Source organism: Alosa pseudoharengus, unplaced genomic scaffold, assembly GCF_046254945.1.
Source record: "Alosa pseudoharengus isolate Yale_2024_CS ecotype anadromous, Long Island Sound unplaced genomic scaffold, YU_APseudo_1.1 YU_APseudo_1.1_scf_14, whole genome shotgun sequence".
Lineage (NCBI taxonomy): Eukaryota > Metazoa > Chordata > Actinopteri > Clupeiformes > Clupeidae > Alosa > Alosa pseudoharengus.
Genome location: NW_027468609.1, coordinates 24,202,568 through 24,215,917, shown reverse-complemented (window position 1 = coordinate 24,215,917; position 13,350 = coordinate 24,202,568). Strand labels below are relative to the sequence as shown.

The following is a 13,350-nucleotide window of genomic DNA, read 5'->3' as shown; positions in this document are numbered from 1 at the left end:
TAAACACTAATCTCCTTTTAAAAGCAATATAAACAGTAAATTAATGTGTGTTGGAGGTCTGAAATGGTGTGATATGTTAAACGACTTGAGATTTTATGGACATTGTTAGTTTAAGATAAATTGTTGTTATTTTCATGTTGAAAATTGGTATCATTTAAGTAGAAATTCAATATGGCTGAACATTCATTTGATTGTTGACTTATTGTTGAAAACAACTCTAATGTATTATTACCATTGATTTTTTGTCCAGTTTATTATAATCCTGGAAGAGCATTAGCGCATCTTCACTATGGCAAAATAAGCTAGGATGATCTACAAAGCATTTAATTGTTTATTTTTTTTATATTATGTTGTAAACCCAATCTTTATGGCCTACTGGTAGGGCAACCGTGGCCTACTGGTTAACGTTTCGGACTTGTAACCGGAGAGTTGCCGGTTCAAACCCCGACCAGTAGGCATGGCTGAAGTGCCCAGTTAGTTAAAGATGATAGACTACTACATCCTCCCTGTTTTCTTCTATATTAGACCCACTGGCCAGTTTGCCTAAAGGTCAAACAGGTCCACAGATGAAGCAATAACATTTGCTTTGAACACTGCTCTCTCTCATCTGGATAAGAGAGATGTTCTTCATCGACTACAGCTCCGCTTTTAACACCACAGGTCCATCTAGGCTTATCATGAAACTGAGTCCTGAACATTTGTTCCTCCCAGTGCAGTTGGATCCTTGACTTCCTGGCCACTGGCATTAGACCTTAGTGTTTTTTTGCACTTGCCACTTTAGTTTTTGTATGATCTTCTCTTGTCTTCTTTTGTCTTAATGCTCACCCACACTTTATTCTTTAAAGTTGAGCTGGCTCTTGAGCATAATAAATGTAATTTACTGATAAATACTTTTATGAATACATGACAATAAATTTGAACTTGGATTGCCTTAATTAGACTGATTTGTGATCACTCATCAAGACATCACTTGGGCTTCTTTACACCAAACCTCACCTAAGCAGGTGGAGATGGATATGGAGGTAAGACGAATAGGCCTAATGGAGTACGTTATAACAGCGCCATACGTTATGAAAAGACACAGACAGTCAGGCCGGGAACAAGAGCGCAGTGCAACTTCCGACTGCTGCAGAACAACATAGCCTATCACGTCTTTTTTCTATTCATGTATGTATTCACACTTTGATCATGGACAGACAAGTAGACAGGTCCTCTGCTGGAAACATTAGGCCTATTTTTGGTCAAAGTTTTCTCCATGGATTCCTGGTCAGAACCCCTATTTCTGATCTGATGAGCATCTGTTGTGTCGACCAGACATAAATGCTAGATCAAATTCTAGACTCTTTTCCTCAGTGGCTCCTCGTTGGTGGAATGAGTAGCCCAGTGCTCTCTGTTCCTGTGATTGTTTAGGTCCAAAAATTCACCGTTTTGGGGATATAATTGAATTTTGATCTCTCCTAATGGGCTCATTAAACTGAACACTTATTTAAGCAACTTTCAGTGAAAATGTTGCAAAGTCATCTGCTGACAGTGAAGTAGCTGATGGCAGTGGTGGAGGATTGAGAAGAGACTTAAAGGTGGAGATAGAATGTATTTTTTGCAAGTGTAACAGTGAATGAAAAAGATGATAGCAAAGACTGGTAGTTACTAAGATCATTTCCATCTCTGGATTTACCTCATTTTCTCTCAGCAGCTCTAAGTATTACTATTATTAATATAATATAATATAATAATAGTAACAATATATCTAGCAGAGTGATAAAATAGTATTTTTTGTAATTCCATCACCTTTATGGAACTATTTTGTTTCTTATATCAATTAACATTTGTCAAAATGTTTTTAATAGGTAAAAAAACTCTAGCTTAGCCAAAAGTGCAGGCCCAAAAAAATCACCATTTTGGGGATATTATTGAATTTATATTGAGTTTTTGGGAAAATGTCTAAATGCCATATGTTTTAATCTGTTTAAGTTAAGGTACCCAATTTATTTGAACTGGCTATTTTAACCTGTAAGAGGTTTATGTTTGAAGGAAATTTTATTTCTGATATTTGACAAATATCTGACAAAATTATACTTTTTTAATGATTTAAAATTGTTAGAAAAATACTTAGGGTTAGTTAACTCAGTTAACCTCTAAATATGTATTTGATAGAAAAGGACATTTATTTGCTAAAATGACACTGTTTTTACCGGAAATGTCCCCATAGCATAGCAAAAAGTGTGTAAATATGTGCTATTTTGGAATACCATATTTGGACAAAATTCAACATGCCCCAAGTTTTAATCTGTTCCAATAGGGGTTCTGACTGACCAGGAATCCATGGAGAAAACTTTGACCAAAAAATAGGCCTAATGTTTCCAGCAGATGACCTGTCTAAAGGGATCGCATCTCTTATCTCGCAGAAGCTGTTTTTCATAGTGTGTATATATCACCATCTAGTGGTCAAAGTTGCGAATTGCAATGCAAACTAATGGGTTCTGCTCTGTAGCCTATTCGGTTTGGTTTACCAGGCTTGTTCTACAACCACCTGATGAAACTGACTCCCAGTGTTCTCCTAGCTTTCTCAGTTGGTGGCCTCCTCGCCAGCCTGGGGGCATCTGTGCCAGTAACGCCCAGTCCCACAGCCATGACAGGAATGGGCTCTCCTCCAATGGAGGACGGGCATTGTGTTCTTAATCCATTCAAATGGGAAGAGGATAGAATATACTGTAGGGATTGGCCTGTCTTGTGTGTTAAGTTGAAATGCCTTGTCCTGCAGTGGATAATGACAAAGTGAAATCGCTATTAGCCTATCAAAATGGATTGTCAAGGTCACATTACGTTTCCTCAATCTAGCCTATAACCTAGCCTGCATTGCTTCATTTCAAGGCTATCTTATTTGTTATCACTGGTGTGTGCCTTTGACGAAGTTAAATTGGTTAAATTAATTTTATGCCATCTTTTCTACCCGTCTTTCATGCACCCCCCTGCTTATTATAAAGGCACGCCAGCCCAGTTGCCTAGGCCTAAACGTCTACGAAACAAGTCTACGTGTAATTTTCAGTTTAGTAGGCCTAAATTGGAAGAGATAACAGTTTGCCATGAAATTTGGAACAGTTTGGGATATTTTAACCGTTTTCTTGTTAACTTTTGCCCCCCAAAACTCGCATCGGAAATGACAGATTACATGATTGTAATCACATGTTGGGATGTAGGCGCAGGTGTGCTCCAAATCTAAACGAATCACGTTTGAGACAGAAACCATTTAAATTTGTTACACATGTGTGAAAGCCGAGCATTTTCGGGTGTTTCATGTGGAATTACACAAATACTATCTCTTTAATGGCTCTCCGTATTCCTCAAGTAAGTAGCCTAAACTACCTCTTTTTAGGTGCTTTGGGAGAAGTGGTAGACGATAAGAAATTGACATTGTCTTTCAAACCGTTGTTGCAATGAAAATCCCATTTGATCCTTTTTGTTTTTACATCAGCGCGCTCAAAATCAGATTGCAATGGAAAAACCGGTTGAAGGCCCAATACGGTCATTGAGGTCAAGGCAGGTTTTTGGCGTTCTGGCCACTAACGCCGCGTCAAGGCCAACCTTGAAGGTACGATTTGGTTTGAAATGGTTATCTATTGATTAAGTTGTAGCCTATGTGTCAAATGCATCAGTTCACTATAATTTGTGGTAGGAGGTTAAACCAGCACCTACGATTAAGACAGCCAAGGAACCAACACAACTTCGCAATGAACCTGTCTCAAAGCCTGACGTAAAGGTGAGTTGAATTGTATGTCATTAATTGGCACAAACTAGAGGGCGATGGGTCACTGCTGGATGCTTTCTTTTGCCAACACGCTCATGACGAGATTTGTGTCATTTGCTGGTGCTCTGGTTTACAGATTATGTCTGCCCCAGCGTGCCCGGAGCCCATGGAGATTGAGAGCACTGTACCGCAAGCTCTTTGCCAGGCCTTTTCAGATGCTCTAATTGAAGACCTCAAAGATGTGGATGCAGAAGACTATAATAACCCCATGCTTTGCAGTGAATATATCAAGGAAATTTACAAATATCTACAACAACTTGAGGTCTGTTTTAAGACTGGAGGAGTAGCCTGGTTAATTAGGCTATGTTTATAGTTCATGGGAGACACTTTATCCAAAGTGATTCACCTCAGACATTACATTGACACTAAAATTAACAATTTGAAGTCATAGCCTAGGTAAAAAAAAGCAATATTAGTAATAGACTAAATGAATTAACAGCATAATAGCAAAAACTATAGGCCTAAACTTACCTTGACTTTAAGAATTCATTTGTTAGATATGAGGTAACAGCTGGATTGTGTTTAGAAGGCTGTTTGTAGATTCACAATGCAGTTGAAGATCTTGTCTTTGACCTCAAACATTCAGTGCCCTTTTTTTTTCTTTTTCATTTTTTCTTACTGGTGAGAAAATGCTAATATTGCTACAGTATTTTTTAAGTCAAGTTTTAAATTTTTACATTTATGTCAACCTCTTCCTCCAGTCTGACCAAGCAGTCAGGCCAAGATACCTTGAGGGCCAGGAGGTAACGGAGAATATGCGTGCAATCCTCATTGACTGGCTTGTTCGGGTCCATGTCAACTTCAAACTGCTGCAGGAGACCATGTATATGACTGTTGCAATTATTGACCGCTTCCTCCAGGTAAGAAGTATCTTCATTTGCTTATGCAGTGTGTTTGTTGTAATTGCATCATATGAAGATTTTGGTGGTTGTGTTCCTGGCAGGACAATCCCGTGCCAAGAAAGCAACTCCAACTTGTGGGTGTGACTGCCATGTTCATCGCCTCTAAGTATGAGGAGATGTATCCCCCTGAGATCACAGACTTTGTGTTTGTGGCTGACTCTGCTTACACTGCCACTCAAATCAGATGGATGGAGATGAAGATCCTGCGGGTCCTTGACTTTAGTGTTGGGCGCCCACAGCCCCTTCAGTTTCTTCGAAGAGCTTCCAAGATTGGAGACGTACGTTGTAAGAGACTTGTGTCATGGCAGTCACTAATTAGCATTAGTCAAGAATATGTTTGTGTGTTTTGTAGGTTACTGTTACGCATCACACCCTGGCTAAGTACCTGACGGAGCTCTCCATGCTGGACTACGACATGGTTCACTTTCCACCCTCTCAGGTGGCGAGTGCAGCCTTTGCCCTCACATTGAAACTGTACAGCTGTGGAGAATGGGTAGGTCACAATGCACTCCTGCTCTTGTACCGGCACCTTTTTTCTTTCTTTTTTTTAAATCTACCTTTTTGAACGGGACCCTGATGAATTTCCCTTTCTCAAACCTGTACTAGACTCCCACGTTGCAACACTACTTGGGCTATACCGAGGAAAGTTTGGTTCCAGTCATGAGGCACATTGCCAAGAATGTTGTGAAGGTGAACGAAGGCCTCACAAAACACTTGGTAAGTGCAACTGCACTTGCAGTCAGTATTAAAGGTTGTATCGGCGATTGCAGGCATAAACATAAATTATCACATTCATCTAATCCTTCCTAACGATCCGCTAGCTGCCCGCCCCATAAGCAGGCAGTCAAAAAAAACACGTCTTTGTAGGCAGCCTAGGCTCTGAGATCTGCACACAAAAACCATTGCTAACCAAAAGTGTTGCTAACCACAAGTGTTGCCAACCACTCAAAGGCTAAATAAAGTGTTCCAACCAATAACTGACGAGATGAGTTCAGGAGAGTTTCAATTGCACAGGGGGGAGGGAGTAGCGAGCTAGTTCTGTTTTGTTTGAACATCAACAGAAGTGACGTTACCCCGCCATCGCTGATACAACCTTAAGTCTTGTGTTTGTAAAATGTGCTGAATTGGCTCCCAGTACTGACCTTTAGTGTTGGGTCTTCAGCTAATTTTGATCTTGATTTGCATTTATTTTCTCTTATAGGCTGTCAAGAACAAATACTCCAGTCAGAAACAGATGAGAATTGCTCTTATTTCTCAGTTGAAATCCTCTCTAATCAAGAACCTTGCCAAAGAAATCTCTTTGTGAGATGTGTGCCCAATGTTCTGACTGTACAAAGTGTAACTATTTCATGTTTGTAAACCTTTTTATTGACTGATAAATTATGCCATTATGCCAACAGTGTTTTTCAATCACTATGTTCTTAATAAACTATTTTTAATGTTTTAAATAAACCTTTTAATCTAATTTCTGTAAGTCCTTCTCTGACTTGTACAACCACTGGTGGGGGTGGCTGAAATTGGATTTAAAATGCATTTAAGGAGCTTCACAGCTAGGCTACAATCAGGTGCGTGATTGAGTTCCATTTGCAGAGTGTGATTTTTTTTTAATTTTTTTTTTTTTTTTTTTATAAAAACAAAAAATATTTATGCATCATGTCTGAAGCTAGTTCAATTTGATGATGGAAGCTCAAAAGCATTTGGTAGTGTGTTTTAGATATTTTTAGTTTTAAAAACATTTGTATCACACAACTTGCATGTGGCATTGATATGACCTTTTTGTTTCAACATCTGATCTTCCATCTTATTGCACTTGGAGAACCTTGATTGAACCTTTTTAGGCACTGAAGCTTTATTTACCTACAGTTTCTTATTTATGTTACCTATAGTTTATTATAAACTGTTTATGTTCCTTTTTGGCTGCTTTTACAGATCACTCATCCATAAGTAGTTTTAAACTGATCATGATTTGGTTGAGGGTTTTTAACTTTAATGTAATTCTGTTTGTAACTTGTGCCCTCACCGCCTCACCAGAAGTGAATACCCTTACACTTCTGAGTTGTGTTCATTAACATGCATTGTAGGCTAACTTTTAATAAACCTTTTAATAAAACCTTTTATACTAAATTTTGTTCTTAAACCATGTGTCATAGTTGACAGATATTTGCCATTACATTAACTGTGTTTAAATGGTTTAAATTGAATTTCAGGCCTACAACATAACACAAAATCTATAGGCCTATGTATGGGTGTCAAACATCTACCAGAGGTCAATAAGCTTACTAATTTGTTTGTTAGGCTGCATGTAGCCCACCCCCACCACCAGACACACACTGCTGCCATTATATTCACCTTCATGAAACCGGAAAATCCGCCCGGTTTAGTGCAGTCTCAACAGGCTAAGTAGAATATGCCTCAATTTATACTTATTTCGACATGTTCACAATTCTGTACTCAATATGGATATTCTATATAATATACTGACAGACAGACAGGACATTTATAATAGTTATAAAAATGTGCTTTTACATGGCTTAAGATCAAGCACTGTCTACCACCACATTAAAATGAACACAAAGGCGGGGAATAATCTAATTTTAGTGCAAAGCCTGTGAGTGCCTGGCTTCAGAAATGGTTTTCAGCATAGCCTATTCATATGGCCTAGCTGAATTTAAAGAGCAATGCTAGGTAGGACAACCCACACACACGCACACACACACACACACATTCAGGTGATGGAAAGCTTTAATGAATCATCCTGACCCTAATCGATTGTTTTTAACCAATCTGATTGTACACTATAGTTGCGAGTCAGGCAACCATCCACGTTTTTTTATATATAAAATCCGGATGTCAGTAGCCTACGATAGGCTAGATTACTTTTGGTTCAGCCTTTCACAGCTGTGTTGCATCTTTGGCTGTAGTCACATGATTATCAGTCGTCGTAGGAACGCATTCCAATCAGCTGTGGTTTGTCCAATCAGATTGCAGAATCATTTAGAATGCGACGAATCACGAGCGAGCGAGCGACATTTTAAACCCATTGGATAGGAAGTGGGATACTGTGTGTTTGCCCTGCTGAAGCAAGTGTGTTCTCTCAGTTTAACGCAACTTTTCTTCGAAAATGGCTCTCCGTATCACAAGAGTAAGTCTTCCCCTCCTTGGTCTTTCACATGTTTTATTTAAGTTTGATATTTGACTTAGCAAGTTAGTTGTGCGTAGGCTCCATTGCTGAGAGAAGGGAGCGCTTTAAATTCTTGTTCAGCTGGTTGGTAATGTTATCCATAGCTAGCTAACGTTATTGCGGTGTGTTAAATTACTAACTGATCAGAATATGAACGTAAGAATATTTACTTTCTAATTCTTGAATTTGAGAATTATGCGGTGAGGCTAATGTGAAACGGGTTTATCTTCTCTCTAGAGTTCTCGCCTGGCTGGTGAAAACGCCAATGTCTTGCCTGGCAAGGCGGCTGTGGGAAAGCCTGCACTGAGGCCGAGGGCTGCTCTTGGAGAAATCGGTAATAACGTCGCAGTCTCACGGCCTGCCTTGAAGGTAATGACTACGACACTTGGTGGTTCCATTGTTTTTTTGTTTTTTTAACGCATTGATTTGTCTGTTATTAACGTTGGTCGGTCCCTCGAAATGTGTGCAGGATGCCAAGGCAGAAGCTGTTAAGGTGGTTGAAAAGAAGCTTACAAAGCCAGAGAAGGCACCAGATGCTGAACCAAAAATTGTCGCGAAGGCTGAGGCCGAGCCTAAGGTGAGTATTATTTTACTTAACACCGAACCCCCATCAACGATTTGTTCATTTAAATGAAATGTACCAATACTGCCTATGGCCTTTGTTTATCTGTTGGCGCTTCGGACTTGTAACCGGAGGGTTGCCGGTTCGAACCCCGACCAGCGCCGCTGTTGTTGCAGGCAGCGCACTGCGCTGTTTGTGCTTCACCTCACTGTGTGCTGAGTGTGTTTCACTAATTCACGGATTGGGAAAAATGCATTTCTCTCACGGGATCAAAATAGTGGGTGTTTAATATACTTATACTTACTATATAAATAGCCACCTCAACGAATGCCATAGCAGCATGCATCCTGCACCATACAATTCAGTAACTTTTTTTTTTTTTTTTTTTTTTTTTTTTTTTTTTTTTTGAAAGTATGGTTTGCTCCCTCATGTTCTGTTATCGAAACCGGATATTGTGTTTCTTTTTGAATTCGTAACTTGTCACTCCTGTTTGAGTGCCCTGGTGGTTGTTGGCTGTACTGCACTTGGGCTTGTAACAAGAATAGCTCCTTTGAGGGCAACTCCTTTGAATGGGATTCTAGTGTGGCCTTTCAATCACTAACACTTACTATATGTCACAACACTACTAATAATCATAACACATACTATAATAAATTACGTTTCTAATGTTGCTATCCAGTTTAGAAATGCACCCTTAATGCCTAATCAATACAGGTTGACTTGTCTGTAGGTCTGGTAACTTGAGATTGTGCCTAGGCCATTAATCTCCCCACCTAGCAGATATAATTCTAGGGACATGTTTTGACATGTACAACTAGTTGTTTGACTACCCTTTCTTGGCAGTAGTTAATTCATTTAACATTCTGCAGTTAGTTGGCTGCTACATGGGGAAAGTATAACTTTGTGTTCCTTGTTGCAGATTCTGTCAGCCCCTACCTCCCCTGTGCCCATGGAGACCTCTGGTTGTGCATCAGATGACCTGTGCCAGGCCTTTTCAGATGCTCTAATTGAGGACATCAAGGACGTTGATGCTGATGACTATGACAACCCCATGTTGTGTAGCGAGTACGTCAAGGATATCTACAAGTACCTTAGGCAATTGGAGGTTGGTCTTGACTTGAACATCCTATGGACTCAAGCCCCTTCACTTATTGTTTCTGGTTTGTTTAACAGAAACTAAATTGTAATTGTCTTTCCTCTTTCAGACTGAACAGGCAGTGAGGCCCACTTATCTGGAGGGGCGGGAGGTCACTGGAAATATGCGTGCCATCCTTATCGACTGGCTGGTTCAGGTTCAGATTAAATTTAGGCTGCTGCAGGAGACCATGTACATGACTGTCGCCATCATTGATCGCTTCCTCCAGGTAGGCGGTACTCCCAGGGCATCACATTGTCTACCCCTGGTAATTGTTCCATTGCCATGCTTGACTCCTTTTCTTGGTCCCTCAGGATAATCCAGTCCCCAAGAAGCAGCTCCAACTCGTTGGCGTCACATCCATGTTCATTGCCTCCAAATATGAGGAAATGTATCCCCCGGAGATTGCAGACTTTGCCTATGTGACTGACCGCGCTTACACCACCGCTCAGATCAGGGACATGGAAATGAAAATCCTGAGGGTTCTCAACTTCAGCTTTGGTCGCCCACTGCCCCTCCAGTTTCTCCGCAGAGCCTCCAAAATTGGAGAGGTACGCTAGCTTTCCACACAAACTGCTTGTTTTTCTATTTTGCTGCACCTGACAAAGCTAATGGTCTTGTTTTGGCTATATGTTTTTTAATAGGTCACTGCAGAGCATCACACTTTGGCCAAATACTTTGTGGAGCTCACCATGGTAGACTATGAGATGGTCCACTTTCCACCTTCTCAGGTTGCAAGTGCTGCTTTTGCCCTCACACTCAAAGTCTACAGCTGTGGTGAATGGGTAAGTTGGACTCGCCACACCATTCTGATCAGCCAGAGAATTTTCAGCATACTTGTGGTCAAAGTCCCCAGTGTCACTGAGGTAAAGTGGTTCCTTGTTTAACTTGAGACATTATGCTATATATACACACTACTCATGAAAAGTTAGGGATATCTGGCTTTCAGGTGAGATTTAACTGTTGGACATGCAGTTTAGAGAATCGCATTAAGTTCACCTGTAAAAGTTAGTGGATTTTAGCTTCATCCTGAAATTTCACCTGAATATCCCTGACTTCAGTTGCTGTGTAGACAAAGGTTCAATTAAAGAGGCTTTAAAGTTAAAGCAATGGTTTGAAGAGAATTTCACCCTAGGGTCATTTGCACTATGACTGCGAACCAAACACACGCCAGAAGCTTTTTTCCTTGGTCGGACATTGGTTGAGTTTGCGCTATCAGTCTATCGGCCCTAAGGCTTAGCATTAGTATTTTTGGAACCAAAAGTGTATCTTGTAAATTACCCCACTAATTTCTGGAATATTACCAGACTTCTACAGTAGAACAAAGGGTCTGTACATAAAATGAGTCATTGGAAAGTTTGTAAATAGCCTACACCAGGAGTTTATTTAAATAAGACTTGCCTGATGGCGTCTCTGCTGCTACCGCCATGTCGACGTCACTTCCGTGATTTGTGAAGTCCTTTGCAAAACTCACAAGTAAGGGAAAAGCTAGTGAATTCAACAGTCCATAGACAAATAGTGATAACTGGCTGATGGTTGAAATACTTTAAGTGTTAACCTGAAAATACAAGCATTTATAAAACATATAAATGGCATCGCATTCTGACAGGACTTTTATGGGCTTTTCCCAAGTCACAGAAGTGACATTGACGTAGCGGAGAAACACTTCTGGTTCCAAAAGTAGTCACGCTAAGCCATTGGGCTGATGCATAGACTGAGAGTGTGAACTCTACCAAGGTGAAAAAGATTCTGGTGTTTGGCTTGCGGTCATCGTGCAAATGACCCTAGGGTGAAATTCACTCTGAGCCAAGGTGAGCATAGACATAATATACTATAGACGCTGCATCGACCGCTACTCCCTACTAGCGCTGACGAGACGTGGAGCCGCCATCTTGGACCGGTCATCCACTCCACTCAGTGTAATCTGTTTGGCCGGTGCGATGAGCTGTCAGCGCACTTAATTAATCATATCTCACTGAATACCGAACAGGTTTTTTTTTTGCTGCAAAGGTCATGCATGTAGCTATGAGACAGGCCACATTGTTCTAAAATACAACCAATAGTACGGTAATGTTAAATCTTACTTGTGAAAAGTAAATCCCCCCCTGAGTATGGTCCGCCGATTTGAGCAGGAACATGCTGCACAGTGCTGTCATGTTTTCTGCTGCAACGCAATGAGGAGTATGACAGGTCCAAGATGGCGGCCACATTTCTTTTTTCCAGCAGCCAATGCAGCGTCTATGTATTATGTCTATGAAGGTGAGCATGCTACACTCCGGGGGCATGATTAAAAAAAAAAAAAAAGTGATACCTAGCTTGAGTTGGTGCCGCTACAGTGCTACTCTGGGGGCTTTTATTTTTTAAAAAATCTAATTCTCCTTTGTCTTACCTCAATATTCAACCCTCTGTACCAGACTCCCACACTGCAACACTACATGGGCTACACAGAAGAGAGCTTGGTTCCAGCCATGAGGCACATTGCCAAGAATGTCGACAAGGTGAACGAAGGCCTCACAAAACACTTGGTAAGTCAGCACTGCACTTGATGATCTGAAGTCTTATATTGGTGTCTGTCTTCAGCAAAAATTTTTTTATCTTGATTTGCTTTTGTTTTATAGGCTGTGAAGAACAAATACTCCAGTCAGAAACAGATGAGAATTGCCCTTATTTCTCAGTTGAAGTCTTCTCTAATCAAGAACCTTGCCAAAGAAATCTCTTTGTGATCTGTGGCATATGGGCACAATGTGCTGACTGTACAAAGTGTAACTATTTCATGTTTTTAAAACTTTTTTTTTTAATTGACGTTCAATCTGACTGCCCCATTATGTGTAACAGTGTTTTTTTCAATCACTATGTTCTTGTTCAGATTTCATATGCTTTTAATAAACCTTTTTAAATCACTTTTTTTGTATGTCCTTTTATGCAACTACACTCTAGGTGGCTGAATTTAAAATGGTATTAAGGAGCTTTACAGCTAGGCTTCAATGGGTGCCCTTGAATTGCAGAGTGTAAAATGGTTTTAGACTGGCCATGCACATGCTGTTATCACATCTGGTGTAGCCAGTTCCATTGATGGTGAAAGCTAATTGTTGCTAGCTTGGGTACCAGCTAAACTTAGCCACACCCACAACATTTTGAGGTCAAAGTTCAGTCTGGACTTGTTCTGTTGTGGTAGCCTGACTAGCCAGCCAGACCCACATCAAGGTGTAGGGTCTGGGAATTCACCATTGGCAGTGCTTAAAGGTTGTATCAGCGATCCAAACCTCACTTTCATCTAATCTTTCCTAACTATCTGCTAGCTGCCCGCCCCTTAAGTAGGCTGTCAAACACATCTCTGTAGGCAGCCAAGGCTCTGAGATCTGTACACAAACAATTGCTACCAACTGTGCCAACCACTTAAAGGCAAAATAAAGTCTTCCAATAACAAAGATGTGTGTTCAGGAGTTTCAATTGCACGGGAGAGGGGGTAGTGAGCTAGCTCTTTGCTCTTTTATCAACAGAAGTGACATTACCCCGCCATCACTGATCCAACCTTTAATCTGAGGGCCAGATAAACGGTTGTCTTTCAAATTCCCTCTGCACGCAATAGGATGGCGCTACAACTCAGGAGTCCCATGCGTTTTCCCACCAACAGAGCTTGTTGATCAGTCTTATGCCAACTTAAAAAAAGCTTTAACTTGTTGTGCTTTTCACCAGCAGCATTGTTTTCAAGTAGCAGGGAACTCATGCAGAACCGTTACAACTCTGCCTTCATGTTAAGCCTGC

At 40.6% G+C, this 13,350-nt stretch overlaps 2 protein-coding genes across 2 annotated transcripts; both read left to right on the top strand.

The window, feature by feature from the left end:
- Positions 1-3,493: 3,493 nt before the first annotated feature.
- LOC143122614 (G2/mitotic-specific cyclin-B1-like) lies at positions 3,494-6,013 on the top strand. The gene is made up of 7 exons (XM_076283397.1): positions 3,494-3,589; positions 3,882-4,067; positions 4,507-4,665; positions 4,749-4,985; positions 5,060-5,200; positions 5,314-5,424; positions 5,909-6,013. The coding sequence occupies exons 1-7, from the start codon at positions 3,494-3,496 to the stop codon at positions 6,011-6,013; spliced, it is 1,035 nt and encodes a 344-aa protein (XP_076139512.1).
- A 1,743-nt stretch (positions 6,014-7,756) lies between these two features.
- On the top strand, positions 7,757-12,485 carry ccnb1 (cyclin B1). The gene is made up of 9 exons (XM_076284300.1): positions 7,757-7,849; positions 8,126-8,257; positions 8,358-8,465; positions 9,370-9,555; positions 9,656-9,814; positions 9,900-10,136; positions 10,230-10,370; positions 12,000-12,110; positions 12,204-12,485. The coding sequence occupies exons 1-9, from the start codon at positions 7,829-7,831 to the stop codon at positions 12,306-12,308; spliced, it is 1,200 nt and encodes a 399-aa protein (XP_076140415.1). The 5' UTR covers positions 7,757-7,828; the 3' UTR covers positions 12,309-12,485.
- Positions 12,486-13,350: the final 865 nt, after the last annotated feature.

Bases quoted from the DNA above. Each gene is read 5' to 3' on its own strand.
- ccnb1 (XM_076284300.1), top strand. From the start codon at position 7,829: ATGGCTCTCCGTATCACAAGA. The intron at 7,850-8,125 runs GTAAGTCTTCCC...TCTTCTCTCTAG, and splicing joins TGGCTCTCCGTATCACAAGA to AGTTCTCGCCTGGCTGGTGA. The intron at 8,258-8,357 runs GTAATGACTACG...AAATGTGTGCAG, and splicing joins TCTCACGGCCTGCCTTGAAG to GATGCCAAGGCAGAAGCTGT.
- LOC143122614 (XM_076283397.1), top strand. From the start codon at position 3,494: ATGGAAAAACCGGTTGAAGGCCCAATACGGTCATTGAGGTCAAGGCAG. The intron at 4,986-5,059 runs GTACGTTGTAAG...TGTGTTTTGTAG, and splicing joins GAGCTTCCAAGATTGGAGAC to GTTACTGTTACGCATCACAC. The intron at 5,201-5,313 runs GTAGGTCACAAT...AACCTGTACTAG, and splicing joins TGTACAGCTGTGGAGAATGG to ACTCCCACGTTGCAACACTA.